The sequence below is a fragment of the Hylobates moloch genome, unplaced genomic scaffold (assembly GCF_009828535.3).
Source record: "Hylobates moloch isolate HMO894 unplaced genomic scaffold, HMol_V3 SCAFFOLD_12, whole genome shotgun sequence".
NCBI lineage: Eukaryota > Metazoa > Chordata > Mammalia > Primates > Hylobatidae > Hylobates > Hylobates moloch.
In genome coordinates, this window is record NW_026652287.1 from 26,544,264 (window position 1) to 26,566,043 (window position 21,780).

The 21,780-nt window shown below is 38.1% G+C and overlaps 1 protein-coding gene across 2 annotated transcripts in view; it reads right to left on the reverse strand.

The window, feature by feature from the left end:
• Positions 1-21,780, reverse strand: part of POLR3B (RNA polymerase III subunit B) — a 148,560-nt gene that overhangs the window by 89,313 nt on the left and 37,467 nt on the right. For both annotated transcript variants that reach the window (XM_032168802.2, XM_058425560.1), the window contains 3 exons: positions 18,634-18,756; positions 11,682-11,801; positions 6,513-6,647 (listed from right to left, as the gene is read on the reverse strand). In XM_032168802.2, coding sequence (XP_032024693.1) covers positions 6,513-6,647; positions 11,682-11,801; positions 18,634-18,756 — 378 coding nt within the window. The remainder of the gene's footprint in view (positions 1-6,512; positions 6,648-11,681; positions 11,802-18,633; positions 18,757-21,780) is intronic.

Consider the following 21,780-nt stretch of genomic DNA (forward strand, 5'->3'; position numbering starts at 1 on the left):
GAGTGCCAAATTCTCCTTTTCACACAAACTGGTTGCAAAATTAAAGACATTAGGCAGCCTTAATTACATTATCAGAACAGCTGGGATTAGGCAATCTCTGAAGTCAAGACGGCATTCTTTTGTCATAGGGTGGAAATCCCTGGCTTTCCAGGGTGCCGGATTTTGGTGCCATTCCATATCTCACCCATACAAAGCAAGCTGCATTAGAAACAAAAAATTTGCAGACAAAGAATAGAGTAATGCTCAGCAAATAATGAACACATTACCGAAAAAGAAAAGGTAGGTGAAAGATTAAGCCTGAAATCGGTAGGTTTTGCTAACACCTCTACTGGCGGCTGGCCTGCCAACCCTCTTGTGGCAGCAAGACTGAAGGAAAGCTCTGTGAACCCGCTTGGCCAGTGGAGACAACTCTGTTATCTAAAGCTGAAGCACATTTATGCTCCCTCATCCCATGGGGTGTGAAATTAGCAGCTATTGTTTTTATACATTTTTGCCAACACAATGCCTTTTATGTCTTTACATTGTTTATAAAGCTATGTTTTCTTGCACATGGGAACTCTCTTTTTAATTCTAATTTTTTAAGCAACAGGATCAGCTCTCCTTTTCCCCCCTCCTTACTCCATTCCTTATTCCTCTAAACAATCAACTTTTTTTAATGGACTCATTTAACACCATTTTTCCCAAGTAAAAAATAGTAAAAATGGGATTGATGGTGAGGATACCTATAATTCCTTGCACAGTGGTCAATCTGAAGGTGGCCAAAAACCTAACTGCTAAGTAGTGGCCATTAACCAAACAGAGCTTCCTCAGTAGTCCAGATACTAATTTTTTTTTTTCTAGAACCTAAAATTACTATAATTTCATAATTCTAGTTTTTAAATTTTAGTTGTGGTACTATCTGCTGTAATCATCCCAGCCGCACTATCTCTCATCTGGAAAACTGCTACAGCTTTCTAGCCGGTCCACTCTTGGCCTGTTCATCTCCACATCGTATCTTTCTAAACTAAAAATCAGATCATGTCACTCCCCTGACTAAAACTCTTCAATGGTCTTCTGCTGCGTGTAGAATTAAATCCAAGTCTCTTTCCATGACACACAGGGCTCCAGACAATCCAGCCTCCACCTGGGTCTCCAGTGTCATTTCTTACCATCCTGACACCTCACTCACTCCAGCCACACTGACCCTCTATCAGTTCCTCCAGTCCCTAAATTCATTCCTGCCTTAGGAGATGTGAACTTGGTTGTGTCTCTTGCTGGAATGCAGTTTGCAAGGCTGCATGAGAGCAACTTCTCCTTATTCAAATATCGGCCTGCACATACATGGAAATAATGAGATGAATATAAATGGTTCCTGTCCTCAATGAGCTTACAATCTAAAAGGGGGAAAAAGCATGGAAGTAAAGAATTACATGTTAATTTAGCATGCAAATAAAGACTTGAATAAACTGCTACTGGCCTAAGGAAGACAGAGCAACTAACTGCACCTAGGAGGTCACAGTTTCAAGAGGGCTCAAATGATGAATAAGGAGGAGCTCCTCTTTAGAGAGAGGGTGAAAGGGATATGAGGGAGGGGAAGCTTCGGTAGAAGGCATAACTCAAAGGAACAGAGTGATAGAAGAGCATTATGGTATGTTTGAAAAGATGTAAGTGCCTCACTTTGACATGAGATGAGGCCGGAAAGGCACAGAGGGTCACGATCATCAAGGACCCTGCAGGCTCTGTGAAAGAATCTAAACACCCTTCTACAGAGGAAACTGTGCTTATGAATTCCACGGAGGAGTTTCAGGGGAAGGGGAAGGAGGCGGAGAACCCCTCTGTCCCACCTCAACCAGAAAGGCTCAACTTTTATCTGTTTTAATATTGGGATTCCAACTGAGAGTTCATGCTTTAAAAACTTTGAAACCTACATCTGAAGCTCAGGTCTGCTGCGGATGCTCCTGGGAAAAGGACCTGTGCTTCACCTAATCACACAGAGAATGCTCAGGAATGTGTTGGCATTGCTTTATACCAAGTGAATAGGCAGGCACATGGCCAGAGCCTCCAGACAGATGGGAGGGGCAGCCAAGAACAAGAGAAGGCACATGGAGGATTCAAATGTACTGATGCTATGTTCATTCTTAAACTGAATGGGAATATATAAGTATTTGCTGTATGAGACTTAATGCACACACATTATATATAGTGGTGTGTATGCAATTTCTCATAACTAAAAAGCACATACACAAACAGGTGTATGTCAATTTCTGCAGCAAGACACATTTAACTGATTAAATTCCCCCTTAATTCAAAGGGCTTGGCAGTAATGGTCAAATAACATTCTCGGACATTACTGCTTTGAAAATCTGTTTCAAACTAATGACAACAAACCGTTCCTTTATATAATTTCTTCTGAACTTGCAAAACCTGACTCCAAACTTGCCCGTGACAAAGATCCCCAAGGAAGCCCCACTAAGCATAAATTCACACAGAGGCCTGAATAGTTCTCAGGGCAAGAGCTTCCAATGGTTTAACTTTAAAATGCCAGTTAATAACGACATTTGTATATGCATAGAGTGTCTCTGGAAGGATAGAGGACAGTATAGGAAAAGTGACTTTCTGGAAAGGAAAACTGGGGAACTGAGTCAGATGGAAAGGAGGGTCAGAGGTGGGTCACTTTTCACTGCAAACCTTTTTGTTTAAAATTCTTTTTGCTATGCTATTTTTTAAAAAATGTTTACTAAGAATGACTTCTGCTATTTTACAATATTTATTATTTTTACTGCTAACATTACTTTTTAAAAATCATAACACTTTTTTAAAAAATTAAAGATACTTGTTTAAATTGGTAAAATAAATGAATAACCATCAGAATAACAAAAGAAGTGTCTCGGGCTTTGCAAAATTTCATTCTAGGCCTAAATCAAAGTTCAGTGACAAGATGAAGGATATGAACTTGAAACTCATAATCCTCAGAATCATGTAACAAGACTTAGAAGTTTCAGGTCAGCACTATTCCCGCAAAAGAAAATACATATCCCCAAAAGAAAATATCCCTAGAATAACACCTAGGATCTGAACTCAATTAAATATGAGTTCATAAACAAAGATCGCTGAACTCACAAGGAACCAATCTACCTTGAGTAAAAGTAATCAAAAACAACTAACCCAGCAGCTTTAGAACATTAGATACTGGAATTACTATATTTCACTGATTGGAAATTTTTTTTTTTTTTTTTTTACTTTTGTATCCATTCTGAACATGGGATACATCTTAACACTTAGCACTGTGTCATAATTTAACTGGTGATGTGTTTTATTTCTTAGTGGAAATAAAAATAGTGGTCCACCTGATAATTAACGGCATATTAGATTCTAGATGCTAAAATATAGTTATCAGATATGGAATTAAAAAGAGCTATGTAAATCAATGAAGAAATAAAAAACACACACAAAATAAGATGACCAAAATGACCACAAAGTCATTCTTCTAACTTTTCTGAATGTTTCAGAATTTTCATCATAAAATGTAAAACCAACAAATTACCAAAAATATATGAAAAATACTTCTATAAAAGTAAACAACAAAAAACTCAATTACTGAACATGACTGGAGAGAAAATGAACTAAGAGCTAAATTAGAAAAACGATCGCACAGAATGCAGTAAAGGAACAAAGATAATAGAAAAGAGAAAACAGAGGTTAAGAGATACGGAAAAAAATGAGAGTTTAGAACACATTTAATTGGAAAATCTGAAAAAGAGAATAGAAAAATGGGAGAATAGGCAACACTTGAAGAGATAATAGCTGAGAATTTTTCTGAACGGATTAAAGACATTAATCCTTGAGTAGCAGGAACATGCATATACCAAGCAAAACAAATAAAAGAAATTCACACCAAGGCATATCATAAAGAAAACCGCAGAATAACAAAAGCCAAAAGAAGATCTTAAAAGCACCTAGAGAGATAAGACAGAACACCTGTGAAGGAACTACAATGGTTCTGTGCCATTCAAGGTACAGTATACATCATTCATCTAATCCCATAACAATCCTATAAGGTATATGGCATGAACCCCATTTTTACAGACACGGAACCTGAGGCAGAAGGAGGTGAAATATCTGCCTAAAGTAAAAAAATAAAAACAAACAAATAAACTAGTAAATGGTGGGAGATAATAAATATCAATCTAGAATTGTACATCTAACAAAATTCTCACTCTAAAGGCCTAAAGTTAAGAGCTAAAACTATAAAACTTTTAGAAGAAAACATTGGGGAAATCATGACACTGAATTTGGCTATAATTTCATGAATATGACACCAAAAGCACTGGCAACAGGAGAAAATAATAGACAAATAGGACTCTTTCAAAATTAAGAACTGTTGTACATCAAAGGACACTGTCAAGAAAGTGAAAAAACAACCTACAGAATGGGAGAAAATAATTGCAAATCATGTATCTGATATATGTATGTATCCAGAATATACCAAGAACTCCTACAACTCAACAACAAGAAAAGAATTTTAAAATGGGCAAAGGACTTGAATAGACATTTCTTCAAAGAAGGTGTATAAATGACCAATAGGCACATAAAAAGATGTTCAACATCATCAGTTTTTAGGGAAATGCAAATCAAAGTAGTAAAAAGGACACTTGTTTACAGTATGAGAGCTGAAACAAGAAGGCAGAACATTGCCTTGTTAGACTGCAAGTAGGAACATGTTTAGTGACTCAAATTTTTTGCAGCTCTGCATATGCCTGCAAATGGCCAATAAAATGCTGCTGAGTACAGATTTGAAGGTTGAAAATACATTTTAGCAAGTAGACAAATTTGCAAATATGCATAATGAGGCTCAACTGTACAAACTGGACAAAATATTAGATAAAACAACTACTTGAAATGCATTGCAGAGTATCAGGAAGCAGAAAGAAACTCAGGAAAAGGAATGCTTATCAAAAGGAAATGGTTCTTAGTTTCCTGTTTTAAGGCTTTTCACCTAAGGGGAGGCAGTGATCCTTGTCAAATCAGAAAGCTAAAACATGAGAAAGTAAGTTGCAGTCTCACTGGATTGAAGAACCAAAAGAAAAACATCTGAGCTACCTCAACAGCTGGAATGTAAGTGAGGAAATTCCAAATTCCACATTTAAACTCTGTCTAAATCCCCAATTGACCCCAGCTACAACTGAAAGAACTAAATGAATATTTCAGCTTATGTTTGCTGCAAGGAGGCAGGATTCAGAGGTTTTCAGCCAAGTTCAGAGGGTCTTAAAACAAAAACAAAAAACTGGGACACTCTTTAGAGAAATATAGCAGAATCCAGAGCCTCCACAACTTATCCACAATGTCTATCAGGTTGCAATCCAAAATTATTAGACATAAGAAGAAATAGAAAAACATGAGCCACATTCAAGAGAAAAGCTAATGAAGAGAATAACCCACAAGTGACTGAGACGTTGAAATTAGCAAGCAAAGGTTTTAAAGTAGCTATTAAAATACAAGGATGTAAATAAAAATATGCTTGTGATGGGTGAACAAATACGAAATCTCTGTAGAGAAATAGAAGCTATGAAAAAACACCTAAATGAAATTTCTAAAACAGAAAAATACAATTAAACTAAAAAATTAACTGGAGCTTTTTAGATACTTGCTAGCCAAAGATTTTTGGATGCTTGCTAGCCAGTTGAAAGAGATACACACTCTTGAAATAAAATGTCATTTATCGGCTAAGACTTAAAATGAGATTAGAGATATCCTCACTAACCTACCTCTACCATGTCACCAAAACAATCAGCGGATTGTTTCTTTGATTATTGTCTCTCTCCCTCCCACTGAAACTACAAGGAGTAAGAGAAAAGGGGCTTTTGTCTGTCTTACTCCCTCTTATATAACTAGTACTTAGGAATAGGCCTAGAACATAATAGGTGTTTAGTAAATGTTTGTTAACTGAAGAAATGATATTACTTAAAGTCATACTTCACTTTGTATATTATACAGAATGAGGGTAAATATCCCAACGAAAGATATAGGTCATGTACTATTAACATTTAAAGAATTAGGCTGGGCATGGTGGCTCACGCCTGTAATCCCAGCACTTTGGGAGGCCGAGGTGGGTGGATCACCTGAGGTCGGGAGTTGGAGACCAGCCTGACCAACATGGAGAAACCCCATCTCTACCAAAAATACAAAATTAGCCAGGCACGGTGGCACATGCCTGTAATCACAGCTACTCGGGAGGCTGAAGCAGGAGAATCGCTTGAACCCAGGATGCCGAGGTTGCAGTGAGCTGAGATCGTGCCATTGCACTCCAGCCTGGGCACCAAGAGCAAAACTCCGTCTCAAAAGAAAAAAAAAAAAAAAAGAATTAATGTTTTTACAGTTAAAGGAATTCTAGGAGATAATAAGTCAGGTATGAAATGTTTATACTTCAAACCTGCAAACTATATTTCATTCAAATGTTTCTTCTTATGTGAAATGAAAACCAAATTAATTTTCATTAAGGAAAATAAGATTTCTGACATAAAATATTAAATTACCTGTCCTGCCAATTCCAGTCGCTTGTTACCATAATAATCTCTGTCGTCAACTTTATTATCTCCTTGGGCCAGAATAACTCTTCTCACCATCACTGCAGTATAGATACATTTGGCTCGGAAATTGAATTCCTTAACCTGTAAGTCAGAAATTGGAGAAAAATTTTGAGAAAATGGACATTAAAATTTAACATACCTCAAGAAAAGTATCAATACTATAACATTTAACTAAGAAAATACTGAATTGTTATGATTCTCTCCATTCAAATAAATTCAACTAGTCTGGAAACTTCCTGAGCTGAGATGATGACTTTTCATCATTGTCCTCAGTACCTGTGAGTACCTTTGTGTCAAAGATGACTACATCAACTTCTTCCCTTCCTATAAACTTCATGCCATTCCTTCATTAAAGGTGGAATCTATCACTCCCTTGGGATTGGCCTGTGATTAGTTTAACCAAGAGAATACAGCTGAAATGATACCAGGCCAATTCCAGAATTAACCTTTAAGTCAACTGGCAGTTTCCTCTTCCTTTCTCTTAGAGTCCTGAGACACTGAAGTCCAGAACACTCTGTTGTGCAGAGACAGAGGCTACATTTCGTTTAGTAAAATCCCAATGAAATGGAAAATCAAGGAGGGGCCAGAGATATGAATGAAGATGCCATCTTGAATGTCCAGCCCAGGTGAGCTTCCAGATGACTCTAATCTCAGCTGCTATCTGTCTGCAACTTTGTAAAAGACCTGAAATGAGAACTCCCTCCTCCACCTTAAATTAAGTCCAGTCAAACCACAGAATCATGAGATATACAATAAACAGTTACAATAAGCCATTAAGTTTTAGAATTGTTTGTCATGCAGTGATAACAAGAATTGTACTAAAATGTTGTCTGGCATGCAACAAATATCTGCCGAATGAATGAACAGATGAATGAATTTGTAGCAAATGTTCTAGTCAATCTTCTCTAGCAGAAACACTGAAACTCATATGAATGAATCTGGCTCAATCACAGTAAGTTGACTCAGAACTGATAAAATAATTGCACTGGTTTGTTTGGAGAGACAAAAAAACTGAAGTCGATCCTACATCTAAAAAGGCAAATTTTGAGAATGTAGCCTGAGCTTCTGCCAATTCCAAGGAGTATTTATAGGCTTTTCCACAGATGATACATACTATTATAAAATTTCCTTTTTACTTACCTTAATCATTTAGTAAAATCTCAAAGAAATCTCTTTTATAAAGTTTATCACTATGACAATAAATCAATAGTTGCATTCAAAAAAAAAACAAGCAAGCATTCTCCTTCATACATTTTGTCGTTGCTGCTAAGTAATTTCACTAAATAATGTAGGATGTTAGAATTCTGTATGTGTTTCAAATACTCCATTTTCCTTCAAAGGAAGTTTTATTTCTTCTCTAGGTCAATTTACTCTCTATTACTGAGAACTTTGGAATGTATTAAAAGAAATGTGTTTGAATGTGGTAAAAAAAAAATAGCCCTAAAAGCTACTTTGTTATCTTGTACCCACAAAACAATTACATCAATAAGAAGGTCTTTAAAAAGAAAAGTCTCTTGTCCATCCTCAAAAAAAAAAAAAAAACCCTCTTACAATCATACACCAGTTACCACAAAACCAAGCAGAAAAACTCAGTGTCTGGGCAGCTATAAGTAATTTACATTTTCAGTTGCTATTTCGAAAACTGTATGGTCCTCCATTTAAGTACATATAATTTACATTTTATTGTTCTAATAATGTGGCAAGTTACATGGAACATCCAACTCTTCCAGTTGTAGTTATCTTTCTTGTTAATGAGAAAAATAAAGCAAACTTTCACTAACAAAATTTTCAATTTTCAACAAAGCCCATTTCACATTTTCCTTTTGCATAAACACTGGTAGTAGATTCTCCCAAGACATTTATAAGTAGAAATAAATATGGATATTTACGGAAAATGCCCCTACTGAACTGTATAATGCCACTCGACTAGAGGTACAGTCCATCACCCCCGTGGGATTGAACTCTAACTCATTTCACTCCCCTTTTTAATGACTATATGCTGGAAAGCAAACCCTAGATCTAAATTGAAATGAGTTAATACTTAGCACATTTTTCCAGGACTGTTCCCGGAGTCTATGGTGAGTGGGGATCTTCTCAATCTAGCAGCTGGTAACACTTTTTAGGAGAAAGCTAAGAGTAGTTCAGATACTCCTTTGTGGGATACTAACCTGTGGATTATCTGAAAGAGGGGGAGAAAAAATGACTAACAAACAAACCCGGAATGCTGAAACAGAATTGTTGCCTATTTCAGAACTCTGGAGACCTTTTAATGCTACATTAGCGGAAAGAGTGGTCTGAGACTTAGGCATCTTGGAGCCTAACCACTCTTAGGCAGTGGTTTCTAAACTTTAGCATGCATTAGAATCATCTGGAGGGCTTGTTAAGACACAGATTGCTGGGACCCACCCCTAGGGTTTCTGATTCAGTAGGTAGAGTTCAAGTATTTCTTACAAGTCCCCTGGTGATGCAGATGCTACTAGTCCAGGGAATGCTCTTTGAGAACCACAGTCCCCAAGGAACTGAAAGGCCAGGATACCAAGACAAAGGCCCCTGCAGGCCCACCCTCAAGGACAAGCACTGAGAACCACTGAATATCTGCCCATGTTTTTCCCTCTACACAGACACACCTAAATAATACTCTCCAAATGCTAGTCACCCAAGTTCCACCATCACGAATATCAGCATATCTCTGTAGTACTTATTTACGTAATACGTCTAATCATCTTTAAACAACCAATTTTAAGCTAAGCTTCATCCTATGCAATAATACCATAAAATCACATATACCACACAAATGGATTTGATGTGCTAGTTGTATTCTTTCTAATAAGTATGTAATTTACTTACATAAAAAATGACCCTGCATCACTGAAAATCATCCTTTATATTACACTTAGGTAAATACTGTCCAAAACAATTCTGGAAAACGAAGATCTTTTCCCTGATCCATCTATTCTGACCTTATTCCTCATTGGATTATGTATAACCAAGCTTCTAAAATGGTAATTTAGGTTCCATGCAACCACAGAAAAGTACAATTTTTTTTTTTTTTTTTTTTTTTGAGTCGGAGTTTTGCTCTTGTTGCCCAGGCTGGAGTGTAATGGCGTGATCTTGGTTCACTGCAACCTCCGCCTCCCAGTTTCAAGTGATTCTGCTGCCTCAGCTTCCCGAGTAGCTGGGATTACAGGCATGCGCCACCACACCTGGCTAATTTTGTGTTTTTAGTAGAGATGGGGTTTCTCCATATTGGTCAGGCTGGTCTCGAACTTCCGACCTCAGCCTCCCAAAGTGCTGGGATTACAGGTGTGAGCCACTGTGCCTGGCCTATCTTTATCAGTCTAACTAAACAGATGTTAATATCGGCAGGACTCTATCAACTAAAGCTCTTTAATTAACCCAACATTCTTCTCAGTTATAGTGTGAAGGTTAAGTGTAGCTCCTAATAGCTACATGGGGAGCTGTGGAAAATACAGAGCTTTATGTATATTACATCTCTGAATCATCACAAGAACTCTGCAAGAAAGTGGAATTACTTTTATTATAAAGATGAGAAAACTGAAGCTTAGAAAAGTTCAGATTTGCCCAAAGTTCATCAGTTAGGATGTAAGAAACCAGGATTTGAACAATTACGTCTCAGGCTCCAAAAGCCTTTGTTGTTTCTACTATCCATTTTTGCTATTTTAAGTTTCAGACTCTTTCCAATCATCCAAAAGAGCTTAAAATTCAGTTCAGACCCAGCTTTAACATTCAGAATTTTCTAATTATTTGTATTAAATCAAGGACATGCACAAATGGTAGCCAAGGAGCAGAATGAGAGACCTGTATTATTTGGATTGAAGGGTGTTTTAATACAGGAAAATCGGATCTGGATGCATTCAGGTGGTTACTTTCGACTTCCACAGATCCCATGACCTTCCATTATTTTACAGTCAGCCCCTGAAGGTAGTGTTTGCAACCCTTGAAAAAGATTATTCATGGATGGAACACATGGTAACTCATTACAAACCAGACTATTTAGTTAACAAGACAGTCTAACAAATAATAATTCCATAACTTAGTAAGAGTAGCATATACATTAAATGGGGAGAAAATTGAGGGCTGCCTCTTGCCAACACCCCACATGCCAATATGGTTGATCTCTGTTTAATAATAAATTAATAAAAAATAAATATTACATACTAGTTCAAGGTCAGAAGATAGGTTCTAGCCCTTACTCTTACCGCTAACCAGCTGGGTGACAACGCAAATCATCTAGCATGTTTGGATCAGAGAATCTTCACAGTAAGTGAAGGAGGCTGGATAATGTGAACTTTAAATTCAAGGTCTAGAAGATGAACTCATCCAGTAAGCATTTTTAAAACTACTTGTTGTGGTGATGGTTGTACAATAATGTGAGTGTACTTAAGTCCAGAAAATTGTACACTTAAAATAGTAAACTTTATGTTTGCTGAGCTTATTGTCTGAGATTCATCCAAGTTATTTCTTTTCATTCCTTTTTATGTCAGTTATCCATGTAGTTCATTTTTTTATTGCTGAGTAGTATTTCATTATATGAATATTATTAAGCATTAAGCATATTTTACTATACAATAACCATAAGCATATTTTACATAAGCAATTTTACCATACAATAAAAAATATGTATGGGCAAGGCACTGTAAGCTTACTTTAATTTATTTATAAAACATGTAAGACACCATCTCTGTCCTTCAAAACCATGAAATCTAGTAGCAGTACTAATATATGTATGAATATAAAATAACAATAATTTAAGACTGAAAGAATAACCACAAGAGAATAAACATGATGATGGCGATACAGCTAACATTCTCCAAGTATAAACAAACTGCTGATAATGGAAGGTTATTTCTGATGGGGCAATACAGTCCTCTTTAAAATTTTCTCTTGAAGAATTAGACTTTAAATAAGGTAAACTCTTTTTTTTTATTTTTATTATTTTTTTTTATTATTATACTTTAGGTTTTAGGGTACATGTGCACAATGTGCAGGTTTGTTACATATGTATCCATGTGCCATGTAAACTCTTATCACAGTTCTTTAACAGGAATTCACAGACCCCACAGTCCTTATTCACAATAACAAAGTGTTACTCACTGGGACATGGGTCAGAATGGTGGAAGCCAGGAGCTCTCTTGCTTCTTCTATTTTGGTTTTCTTTGGTCCACCTCCCCACATCCTTTGCCTTCTTACTTTGTTCCCTATATATTTTAATGCCTATAAAAAACAGATTATAATAATGTTTGAATGACATCACTGGAGGTAGTTTAGTAAGCATCTAACCACACGTATGAGCAAAAGAGATAAAGACCCTGGTTATAGAGAAAGCTGTACTGGGTCTAGTCAAAAATCAACGTTTATCATAAATCAATGACAAAAAGCATAGCATACTGCCTAATACACTGGTTCCCTTTTTTTTTTCTTACTAAAAAAAAATGATACATTGTCATTGCAGGAAATTTAGAAAATAAAGACACAAGTAAAATATATTTGTGTGTGTGTGTGTGTGTGTGTGTCTGTGTGTAGACATATAGCAACCATCAGTCCTTCACCCAGAGAAAACCACAGGTAAATTTTATAGTAGTACTTTTTTCCTCTCAAAAATGAATCATACCATGTAAGACCTCTACACTGAAAGCTACAAAACAGTGCTGACAGAAAACAAAACCTAAATAAATTAAGGGTCATGACATGTTCGTGGACTGGATGATTCAATGGTATTAAAAGTGGCTTAATGTTAAAATTTTCTCCAAACTGACCAACACATTCATAATTGTTCATTATACCCTTAGCAGGCTTAAAATGCAAAAACTGACTAATTCTAAAATTCTAGATTCTAAAATTTACATGGAAATGCAAAGGACCTGGAGTAGCTAAAACAGTATTGAAAGAAAAAACTTGGAGTATTATATTACCTGATTTTTAACTCTAAAGCTAAGTAATCAAAACAGTGTGATACTGGCACAGGACAGACAAATAAATCAATGAAAGAGAATAAAAAGTCCAGAAATATACACATACTAAATGGTCAGTTGACTTTTGATGAAAGTATCATAGCAATTTAATGAGGAAGGAAAAGTCTTTTCAACAAATGGTGTTGAAACAACTATCCATAAAGTAAAAAATTCATCTTGACCCCTATCCTCACAACAAATATAAAAATTAGTTTAAGATGGATTTTAGACCTAACCATAAAAACTATAAAGCTTCAAGAAGAAAACATTGAAGAATATATTCCTGACCTTGGGGTAGGCAAGATTTCTTTAAACAGAACACAGACAGCAATAAATATAAAAGCTAAACAAATAAAAAAAACCTCCTAAGTTTTTTCAAAATTAAAAGATAGAATTAAGAAAACAAATAGGGAGGTAATGGACTGGGAGAAAATACATAATGCTGACAAGGAAGTTACATCCAGGATTTGTTTTTAAAAGGACTCTTAAACTCAATAATAGAAAGACAACTCACTAAGAAAAATGAACATTTGGCTCACACTTCACAGAGAATACAAATAGCCAATAAACACATAAGGGCTCAACATCATTTGTTATCATAAAAATAAAAACTAAAACCACAATGAGATACCACTATACACCCATTACGGTGGCTAAAATTAAAAAGACTGACAACACCAGATATTATAAGGACATGAAGCAACCTGAACTTTCTATCAGGCTGGGCGTGGTGGCTCATGCCTGTAATCCCGCCACTTTGGGAGGCCAAGGCGGGCAGATCACCTGAAGTAAGGAGTTCGAGACTAGCCTGGCAAACATGGCAAAACTCCGTCTCTACTAAAAATACAAAAGATTAGCCAGGTATCATGGTGCACACCTGTGGTCCCAGCTACTTGGGAGGCTGAGGCAGGAGAATAGCTTGAACCCAAGAAGCGGAGATTGCAGTGAACAGAGATCATGCCACTGTACTCCAGCCCAGGTGACAGAGTGAGGCTCTGTCTCAAAAAAAAGAACTCTCATACACAGCTGGTGTAAATGCAAAATGGTACAATCATTTTGGAACAAGGTATATATAAAAGTTATATACATATCTGCTCTCTGATTCAACAATTCTATTCTTAGGTACGCATTCATGAGAAATGAAAATGTCCACACGTCCACACAAAGATTTGTTTATACAGTCTTATTCATAATTGCTAAAGACTGAAAAAAACACCAAGTGTCTATCAATAGGAAAACAGATAAACCGTGGTATATTCATATAATGAAATGCTACTCAGCAATAAAAAGAAATGAACTACATGGATAACTGACATAAAAAGGAATGAAAAGAAATAACTTGGATGAATCTCAGATAATAAGCTCAGCAAAAGCTAGACACAAAAGAGTATATATGGGCCGGGCGTGGTGGCTCACGCTTGTAATCCCAGCACTTTGGGAGGCCGAGGCGGGCGGATCACGAGGTCAGGAGATGGAGACCACGGTGAAACCCCGTCTCTACTAAAAATACAAAAAATTAGCCGGGCGTGGTGGCGGGTGCCTGTAGTCCCAGCTACTCGGAGAGGCTGAGGCAGGAGAATGGCATGAACCCGGGAGGCGGAGCTTGCAGTGAGCCGAGATAGCGCCACTGCACTCCAGCCTGGGCGACAGAGCGAGACTCCGTCTCAAAAAGAGTATACATGGCCTAATTCCATATACAATGCTCTAAAATAGGTAAAACTAATCTATGGTGCAAAAATCACTAATCTATGATGCCCAATTCCATATATAAAGTTCTGTAATTGGCAAAACTAATCTACGGTGCAAAAATCAGAATAGTGGGGAAAAAAATCAGAGAGTAGAGGTAAAGATTGACTAGGAAGGAGCATGAGGGAGAACTTTGTGGGATAAGGAAATATTCTATATCTTGTAAAGTCACACAATTAAGATTTGTACATTTTAGTGTACATAAATTTACTTAAAATAACCAAGTAAGGGTGTTGACAACTTTTGAGGATAGGCCTTGGATACATGAGCATTTATAACACTATTCTAGGTACTTTGTATGTGTTGAAATTTTTCCTAATCAACAATGTTTAAAGAAGAGAAGTATGTGGTTCTTATTATTTTGGAACAACAATGTAATTTTTTTTTTGAGACAGGGTCTCACTCTGTTGCCCAGGCTGGAGTGCAGTGGTGTGATGTCAGCTCACTGCAGCCTCAATCTCCTAGGCTCAGGCAATCCTCCCACCTCACTCAGCCTCCCAAGTAGCAGAACTACAGGCACACACCACCATGCCCAGCTAACTAAAACAACAACAACAACAACAACAACAACAAAACAAACAAACAAAAAATAACCCTTTGGTAGAAACAGGGTCTCACTATGTTGCCAAGGCTGGTCTCCAACTCTTGGCCTCAAGTGATCTTCCTGCCTGGGCCTCCCAAAGTGGCAGTATAATAGGTGTGACCTACCGTGCCTGGCCAAGAATGAACTTAAAAAAAAAAATGACTTTCAGTTTAACAGAAGAAAAGGCTGGGATCTTTGATTCTTTAACTTGGAATTCCTGTCCAATTACCTGCTTGGGGAATTCCTTTTTCATGCTTCAAAATCTAGATCAGGTATCACTTCCTCTCCGAAGGCTTTCCTAACCCCACTCCTCTTTCTCTGCAGTTTTAATTCTTTAGGCATTCAGGATTGCGTATTTTAATTCATATCGCATTATGTTTTAATGATCTATTTACATGTACGTTTTTCCTACTAGACTTGGTGGGTGGGAATTCCATCATCTTTTTCTTTGACTCCCAGTGATTAGTACAGTGTTTGGAATTGAATGAAACTCCGTCCCCATGATAAGATTTGGACTTCAAATCTAAATCTTTCCCATTAAAAGGCCATTACAGGATAAGATAAATTAAAACCCTGAAAACACTTGCTGTAGTGACCTAGTAGTAAGTAGTAACTAAGTAACTGAAGAAAGCAGGTCAGTTGGCAGGAACCATGAGGAGATAGGCAGTTTAGTTTTCCCCCAACTAAGCTGTCTTCAATAAATGTTGGCCTTCTAGTTGCCTTGTGAAAAAGGCTAAAATTTTTCACTTGTTTGAGGGAGAAATAGAGGAACACAGGTGAGCAGAGTATCCCTTGTGATGCATAGGCCAAGATGACACGCCTAGTGCCTCCTATCCCCCGCTACAGCTAATAATTTCTTCTCTATATACTACGGCCCAAGACAATGATGGCATAAAACATACATGACCAACACAGAAAGAAGGCTTCAGGAACAGGAGAAATGTGAGACAGACTACAAAGGGAGGCATAAAAAATTGAGTCTCATTCTGTCACCCGGGCTGGAGTTTAGTGGCGCGATCTTGGCTCACTGCAACCTCCGCCTCCTGGGTTCAAGTGATTCTCCTGATTCAGCCTCTTGAGTAGCTGGCATTACAGGCACCCACCACCACGCCTGGCTAATTTTTGTATTTTTAGTAGAGGCGGGGTTTCACCACGTTGGCCAGGCTGGGTCTTGAACTCCTGACCTCAAATGATCCACCCACCTCGGCCTCCCAAAGTGCTGGGATTATAGGCATAAGCCACTGTGCCTGGCCAAAAAACAAAACCCCACAGGTTTTAAGCAATCCATTAAAGTGCCACATCTTTCAAAGTTCTATTATATAAAATAAAGTGTGATATGATCTGTGTCCCCACCAAATCTCATGTCAAATTGTAGTGCCCAACGTTGGAGCTGGGGCCTGGTGGGTGGTGGCTGGATCATGGGGATGGATTTCTCATGTCTGATTTAGCACCATCCCCTTGGTGCTGTCCTCCTGATAGTGAGTTTTCCCAATCTGGTTGTTTAAAAGTGTGTGGCACCCCCTCCTCCCTCACGCTCTCTTGCTCTCACTCCCACTATATGAGACACCTTGCCCCCTCCTTTGCCTTCTGCCATGATTGGAAGCTTCTTGAGGCCTCCCCAGAAGCAGGTTTTGGTTCCTGTACAGGCTGCAAAACCATGAGCCAATTAAACCTCTTTTCTTTATAAATTACCCAGTCTCAGGTATTTCTTTCTTTGAGGCAAGGTCTCATTCTGTCACACAGGCTGGGGTGGCACAATCATGGGTCACTGCAGCCTTGACCTCTCAGGCTCAAGTGATCCTCCTGCCTCAGCCTCCAAAGTAGCTGGGACCACCGGTGCATGCCACCACGCCTGGCTAATTTATTTTTATTGTTTGTAGAGATGAGGTCTTATCATGTTGTCCAGGCTGCTCAGGTGTTTCTTTATAGCAATGTGAGAACAGACTAATACAAAGTGTACTTACTACATTTCCATGTAGAATAGCATAGAATATTCATGTTTTCATAACTGATAATGTATGTTCTATATACCAACTATTTTGGGTTACTTGCGTCTCTATATCCTTATTAGTTTTAATAGCTAATATGTGCCTTAATCCTGCATACAGAGTACAAGCACTTTCAAAGTTATACTTCCCTTTCAAGGAAAAGGAACATTTGTCTTTCTTATATTAACTTCCCTCCATCTTTTCCCGCCATCTTTTCACTAATCTGATCTAATTTAGTTAGCTGAAATTTTCTGTCAGAACCTATTTAACAGAAATAAATGAATGATTTTCCAACCTACTGTTTGGGCTCTGCTCAAACAGCTTTACAATGCTAGGGTTATTTGACCCCAATGATGATGTTTGAAATAAATTGCATACTGGATTTCACTGAAGCCACTGAGGAACCATTAAGGTAAACTGCTCTTCTAGGGCAATACAAAGCATTAAAGAATAGGGTATCTCCCAAAATGGAACCAAATATTCCTGTTTGCAGGGTAGATTCTACATTTTCTGCCTCCTGGATATTTCTTAATGTTTTCTCTTCATGTTCTTGGAACCCTTGGACAATATAACTTTAGTGTACAACAAAGATTCATGCCTACCAAATATTTCATTTTTGATAAAGGCCAAAAATAGAATCTCCTAATCCAAACCACCCTTCCTGGTGCTGCCTGCCCTGTAACTGCAGTCAACTATTAATTAACTGTAGAAAAAGAGGAAGGCAGTGATGAGAATAATCTTTACTGATTTGTGCTTTGGAATTTTATATATACTGACCTATTTCAATCTTCCTAAATATCTAGTGTAGTCTACAAAAATATCAGTACTGATTTGATTTCAGAATACATACTAATAGATAGAAGTGGGAAATGCTTTCTCTACAAGCATCCTGGGTGAAGAGAAAAAAGCAGCCTGGAGTTTACACATGTCATACATAATGCACAGAATAGACAATGTACACATGGATAGGTAAGAATTGTCTGTTGTGATTCTATAGCAGGGAATTCCCACCTCCCAGGATGGCTATGAGGGATGTCAACTTTGATTTATACTTAGAAAAGCACTTGTAAATATGGGACTAAAATCGTACGTATGGCTGCTGGGGCTCCCTCCATGTGGGAAGGGAAGTGCAATTATTTTTATTATGGTGTGTGTGTGTGTGTGTGTGTGTGTGTGTGTGTGTGTGTGTGTGTATTTCTCAGTCTTCATCTTTGAGTCTTGTCCTAAAATTCCCAGGGTCCAACCAGGAGTGCCTAAGTAGGTCAATGAAGGCTCTGCAGCGGTAAAAGGGACTGATCCTGGGTTTTCCTTGCTGTCCAAAGTAGCACTGGGAATTCAGGAAAAGAAATAGAAACCACATACAACTGGATGCCTAAAGCAACCGAAGTAGGGAATAAAAAAAGATATTAAAGAGAAATGCATGCACACACACACACACACCACCTCTTGTACACAAGAGTTGCCATAGTTTAAAAAAATATATTATCGCTCAGGCAAATAAGGAAAAAAAAATAGTACTTGCTATTATATCAAAACAAACACCTCTTGGCCATATATCCCTATTCTAAGTTGGGCACCATAGGCTCCTAATTTGTCTGGGCAAACTCCTTCCTCCAATCCCGACAAAAGTGAGTTAAAGAAACTTCACTCCTCCCATCTCCCCAATACCTTTCCCAAATCTGTGAGCCCAAAGCCATCACATCCGATGAGCTTTATCAATGAGCGGCATTAAGTCTCCAATTCCATTTCATAGCAAAGGACAACATGAAAAGACACACCTGCATCTGTGTGAAAATCTGAGCTTTCTGGCACTCTTCCAGACTGGGCCCAAATGCAGCCATCACGTGCTCCTCTGTTCCAATCATCTGCACAATTTCCTGGTCACTCTCAACACCCATGGCCTAGGAAGGAAAGAAAAGATAGAAAGAGTGTTGGCTTTGTGTTAACTCACTGACATTTGCTTATGCTAATTTGGCATTGTTTGTGGGTATTACTTCTAAGCAAAAGCTAGCTCTTCTCTCAGAAACGGTGCCATCTGGCATTGGCAGCCTTGCCCAAGCTGCAGAAAAACCTGAAACAGATATTTTGATTAGAAAGTGGAAAACAAACATTCTCAAACATTTTTTGCATGTGTACTATCTGCTAAAATTTTTAAATATTCTAAGAGTTTCATCATGAAAAAAAAGAGGCTGGGAGGTATGGTAAAGACAACTGGTCATGACTACAAAGGCAAACTGTAAAGACAAACAGCCAAAAGGCAGTGAATCAGAAAAGATGCATTGCTGAAAATAAGCAGAACCCCCATCAGTCTTGTCACAAAATTAATTTTTCTGAGAACTGTCAAATCACTCATATTTAGACTAAAAGAATTTTTCCTAAAACACATTTTACCTCACTATTCTAAAGATATCAAAGCAAACTTCATGCAGGTTTCAAAGGAGACTTTTAAAAGGCAGGAACACATGGGCCAGGCATGGTGGCTCACGCCTGTAATCCCAGCACTTTGGGAGGCCGAGGCAGGTGGATTACCTGAGGTTAGGAGTTCAAGACCAGCCGGGCCATCATGGCGAAACCTCATCTCTACTAAAAATACAAAAATTAGCCAGACGTGTTGGCCTGTGCCTGTAATCCCAGCTACTTGGGAGGCTGAGGCAGGAGAATCGCTTGAACCTGGGCGGTGGAGGTTGCAGTGAGCTGAAATTGTGCCATTGCACTCCAGCCTGGGCATCAAGAGCAAAACTCCGTCTCGAAAAAAAAAAAAAGTAGGAACACACTTAAGAGGTTTCAGAAACCCACTTAAGTGTTTCAAGGTGGCAGCAGCAATGCAAGTCTTTGTAGATTCCATATGGTACCAGGGCTCACTCCTTCACACATTTGCCTGGAATTTTGCCATGATCAAGGAACACAGCATAATCTCACTAAATCTCTCCTGGAAGAGTAATAGTCGGCTTCTTAGAAGTGAGGGGAAAAGTTATGTTTGCATTAAAATTCTTCCTTCAGCTGTAGAAAAGACAGAACCATTGGATAATTGTCTAGTTAGTGTTAATGCCCTAGTTCTCAGTTCTCCACACAAAAAAGTAAGGAAGGGAAAATCAAATGCCAAGTTCCAATGCAGAAAATCAAGGACATTATCCTCAGTACAACAGGGGCATCTATCTAAAGTCCAGAGATCTGAGGTGTTCGTCCTAATATACCAACAACAGACACAGACATTACAACTACTACTGTCATGCAACCTCTTCGCCTGTTTTCTCATTTGCATAAATGAAAAACCAGATTCCTTCCAGCTCAAAATTCTATGATTCTACATTTGACCTTCAGTGGTCTGCATTCTAAAAATTTGATTTGGATACTTTAGGATCCGAAGTAAACTTGTAGAAAGTTTTGAAGATTTGGGGGAAATCTGAATAGATCCCATGTCCCTTTTAGGCCAACTTTGGTAGTTTTAAAAACCTTCATAGATTCTTTGACACTCCCTGCAAAAGGTGGAGACTAATTCCCCATTCCAAGTGTAGGCTAAGCTCAATGCCTCACCTCTATAGAAAAAATGTGAAGGTGGCACGTATGATGACTTTGAAGGATTGGTCATAAAAGGCACTATAGCTGCCTGCTTGCCCTGTCTGAAAGTGCTCTCTCTGGGGGAAGATAGATACCAGGTCATGGAAACACACAAGCAGTCTGTGGCAAGGTCCGGTGGTGAGAAACAATGTCCTCTTACCAACAGCCAGTGAGGACCTGCAGTTTTCTATCAACTGCCATGGGGGTGAGTTATCCTGGAAGTAGATCCTCCAGGCTGCTTCAGTTCAGCCTTCAGATAACTGCAGCCCTGGCCGATTATCTTTTCTTTTGTTCTCTTTGGTGAAGGGGTCTTGCTTATGTTGCCCTGGCTGAAGGCAGTGGATATTCACAGGTGCAATCATAGTGCTCTATAGCCTCAGGCTCCTGGGCTTAAGTGAACCTCCCACCTCAGCCTCCTGAGTAACTGGGACTACAGGCACATGCCATTACGCTCGGCTTGTGGCTGACATCCTGGCTCATGAAAGACTCTGAGCCAGAATCATCCAGCTAAGCAAGTCTTAAATTCCCAACGAACAGAAGCTATGCTATAATTTGTTACACAGCACAGATAACTAACATACCAACTTTTGGAATTAAATTCACTATCTGAATTTAAAACAATTTGTTTAAATGTACAACTTGGTTTTTTTTTTTTTTTTTGCAAACAAGTTCTCAGGATGCAAGACCATTTTCTATAGTTTTTGCAGTCTTTTTTTTCAACCTCCAATTTGATATGGAAAGATTTATCAAATGAATACTAGAAATAAGCTCCACTATTTAAAAATTACACGGTTTCATTAAAACATTTAGCCTTTCATGGATTAAAAGATAGCAATCCTAAAAAAAAATTACCAGTTCCAATTTTTAAACAAACACATAAACAAAACTATATTATTCTTAGCTCAAGCACACTGAGTTGCATTTACTTTGATGGTGATGGCACATATGTAAAATCATCTACACTTTCTCTTTGGTCTGCACGTAGCCAGTCACAAATATTAGAACAGAATTCCTTTCTTTGGTGTTTAAACAATACGGGTTAATTTTCCCTAATCTGAAAGTCCAAAATGCTCCAAAATCTGAAATTTAAAAAAAAATTGGGGGGAGAGAGTTTTTTTATTTGTTTGTTTTGCTTTTTTTTTTTTTTTTTTTTAGAGACAGAGTCTTACTCTCAGTCGCCCAGGCTGGAGTACAGTGGTGCAATCTCAACTCAGTGCAACCTCTGCCTCCTGGATTCAAGTGATTCTCTTGCCTCAGCCTCCCAAGTAGCTGGGACTACAGGCATGTGCCACCATGCCCAGCTAATATTTTGTGTTTAGTACAGATGGGATTTTGTCATGTTGGCCAGGCTGGTCTCAAATTCCTGG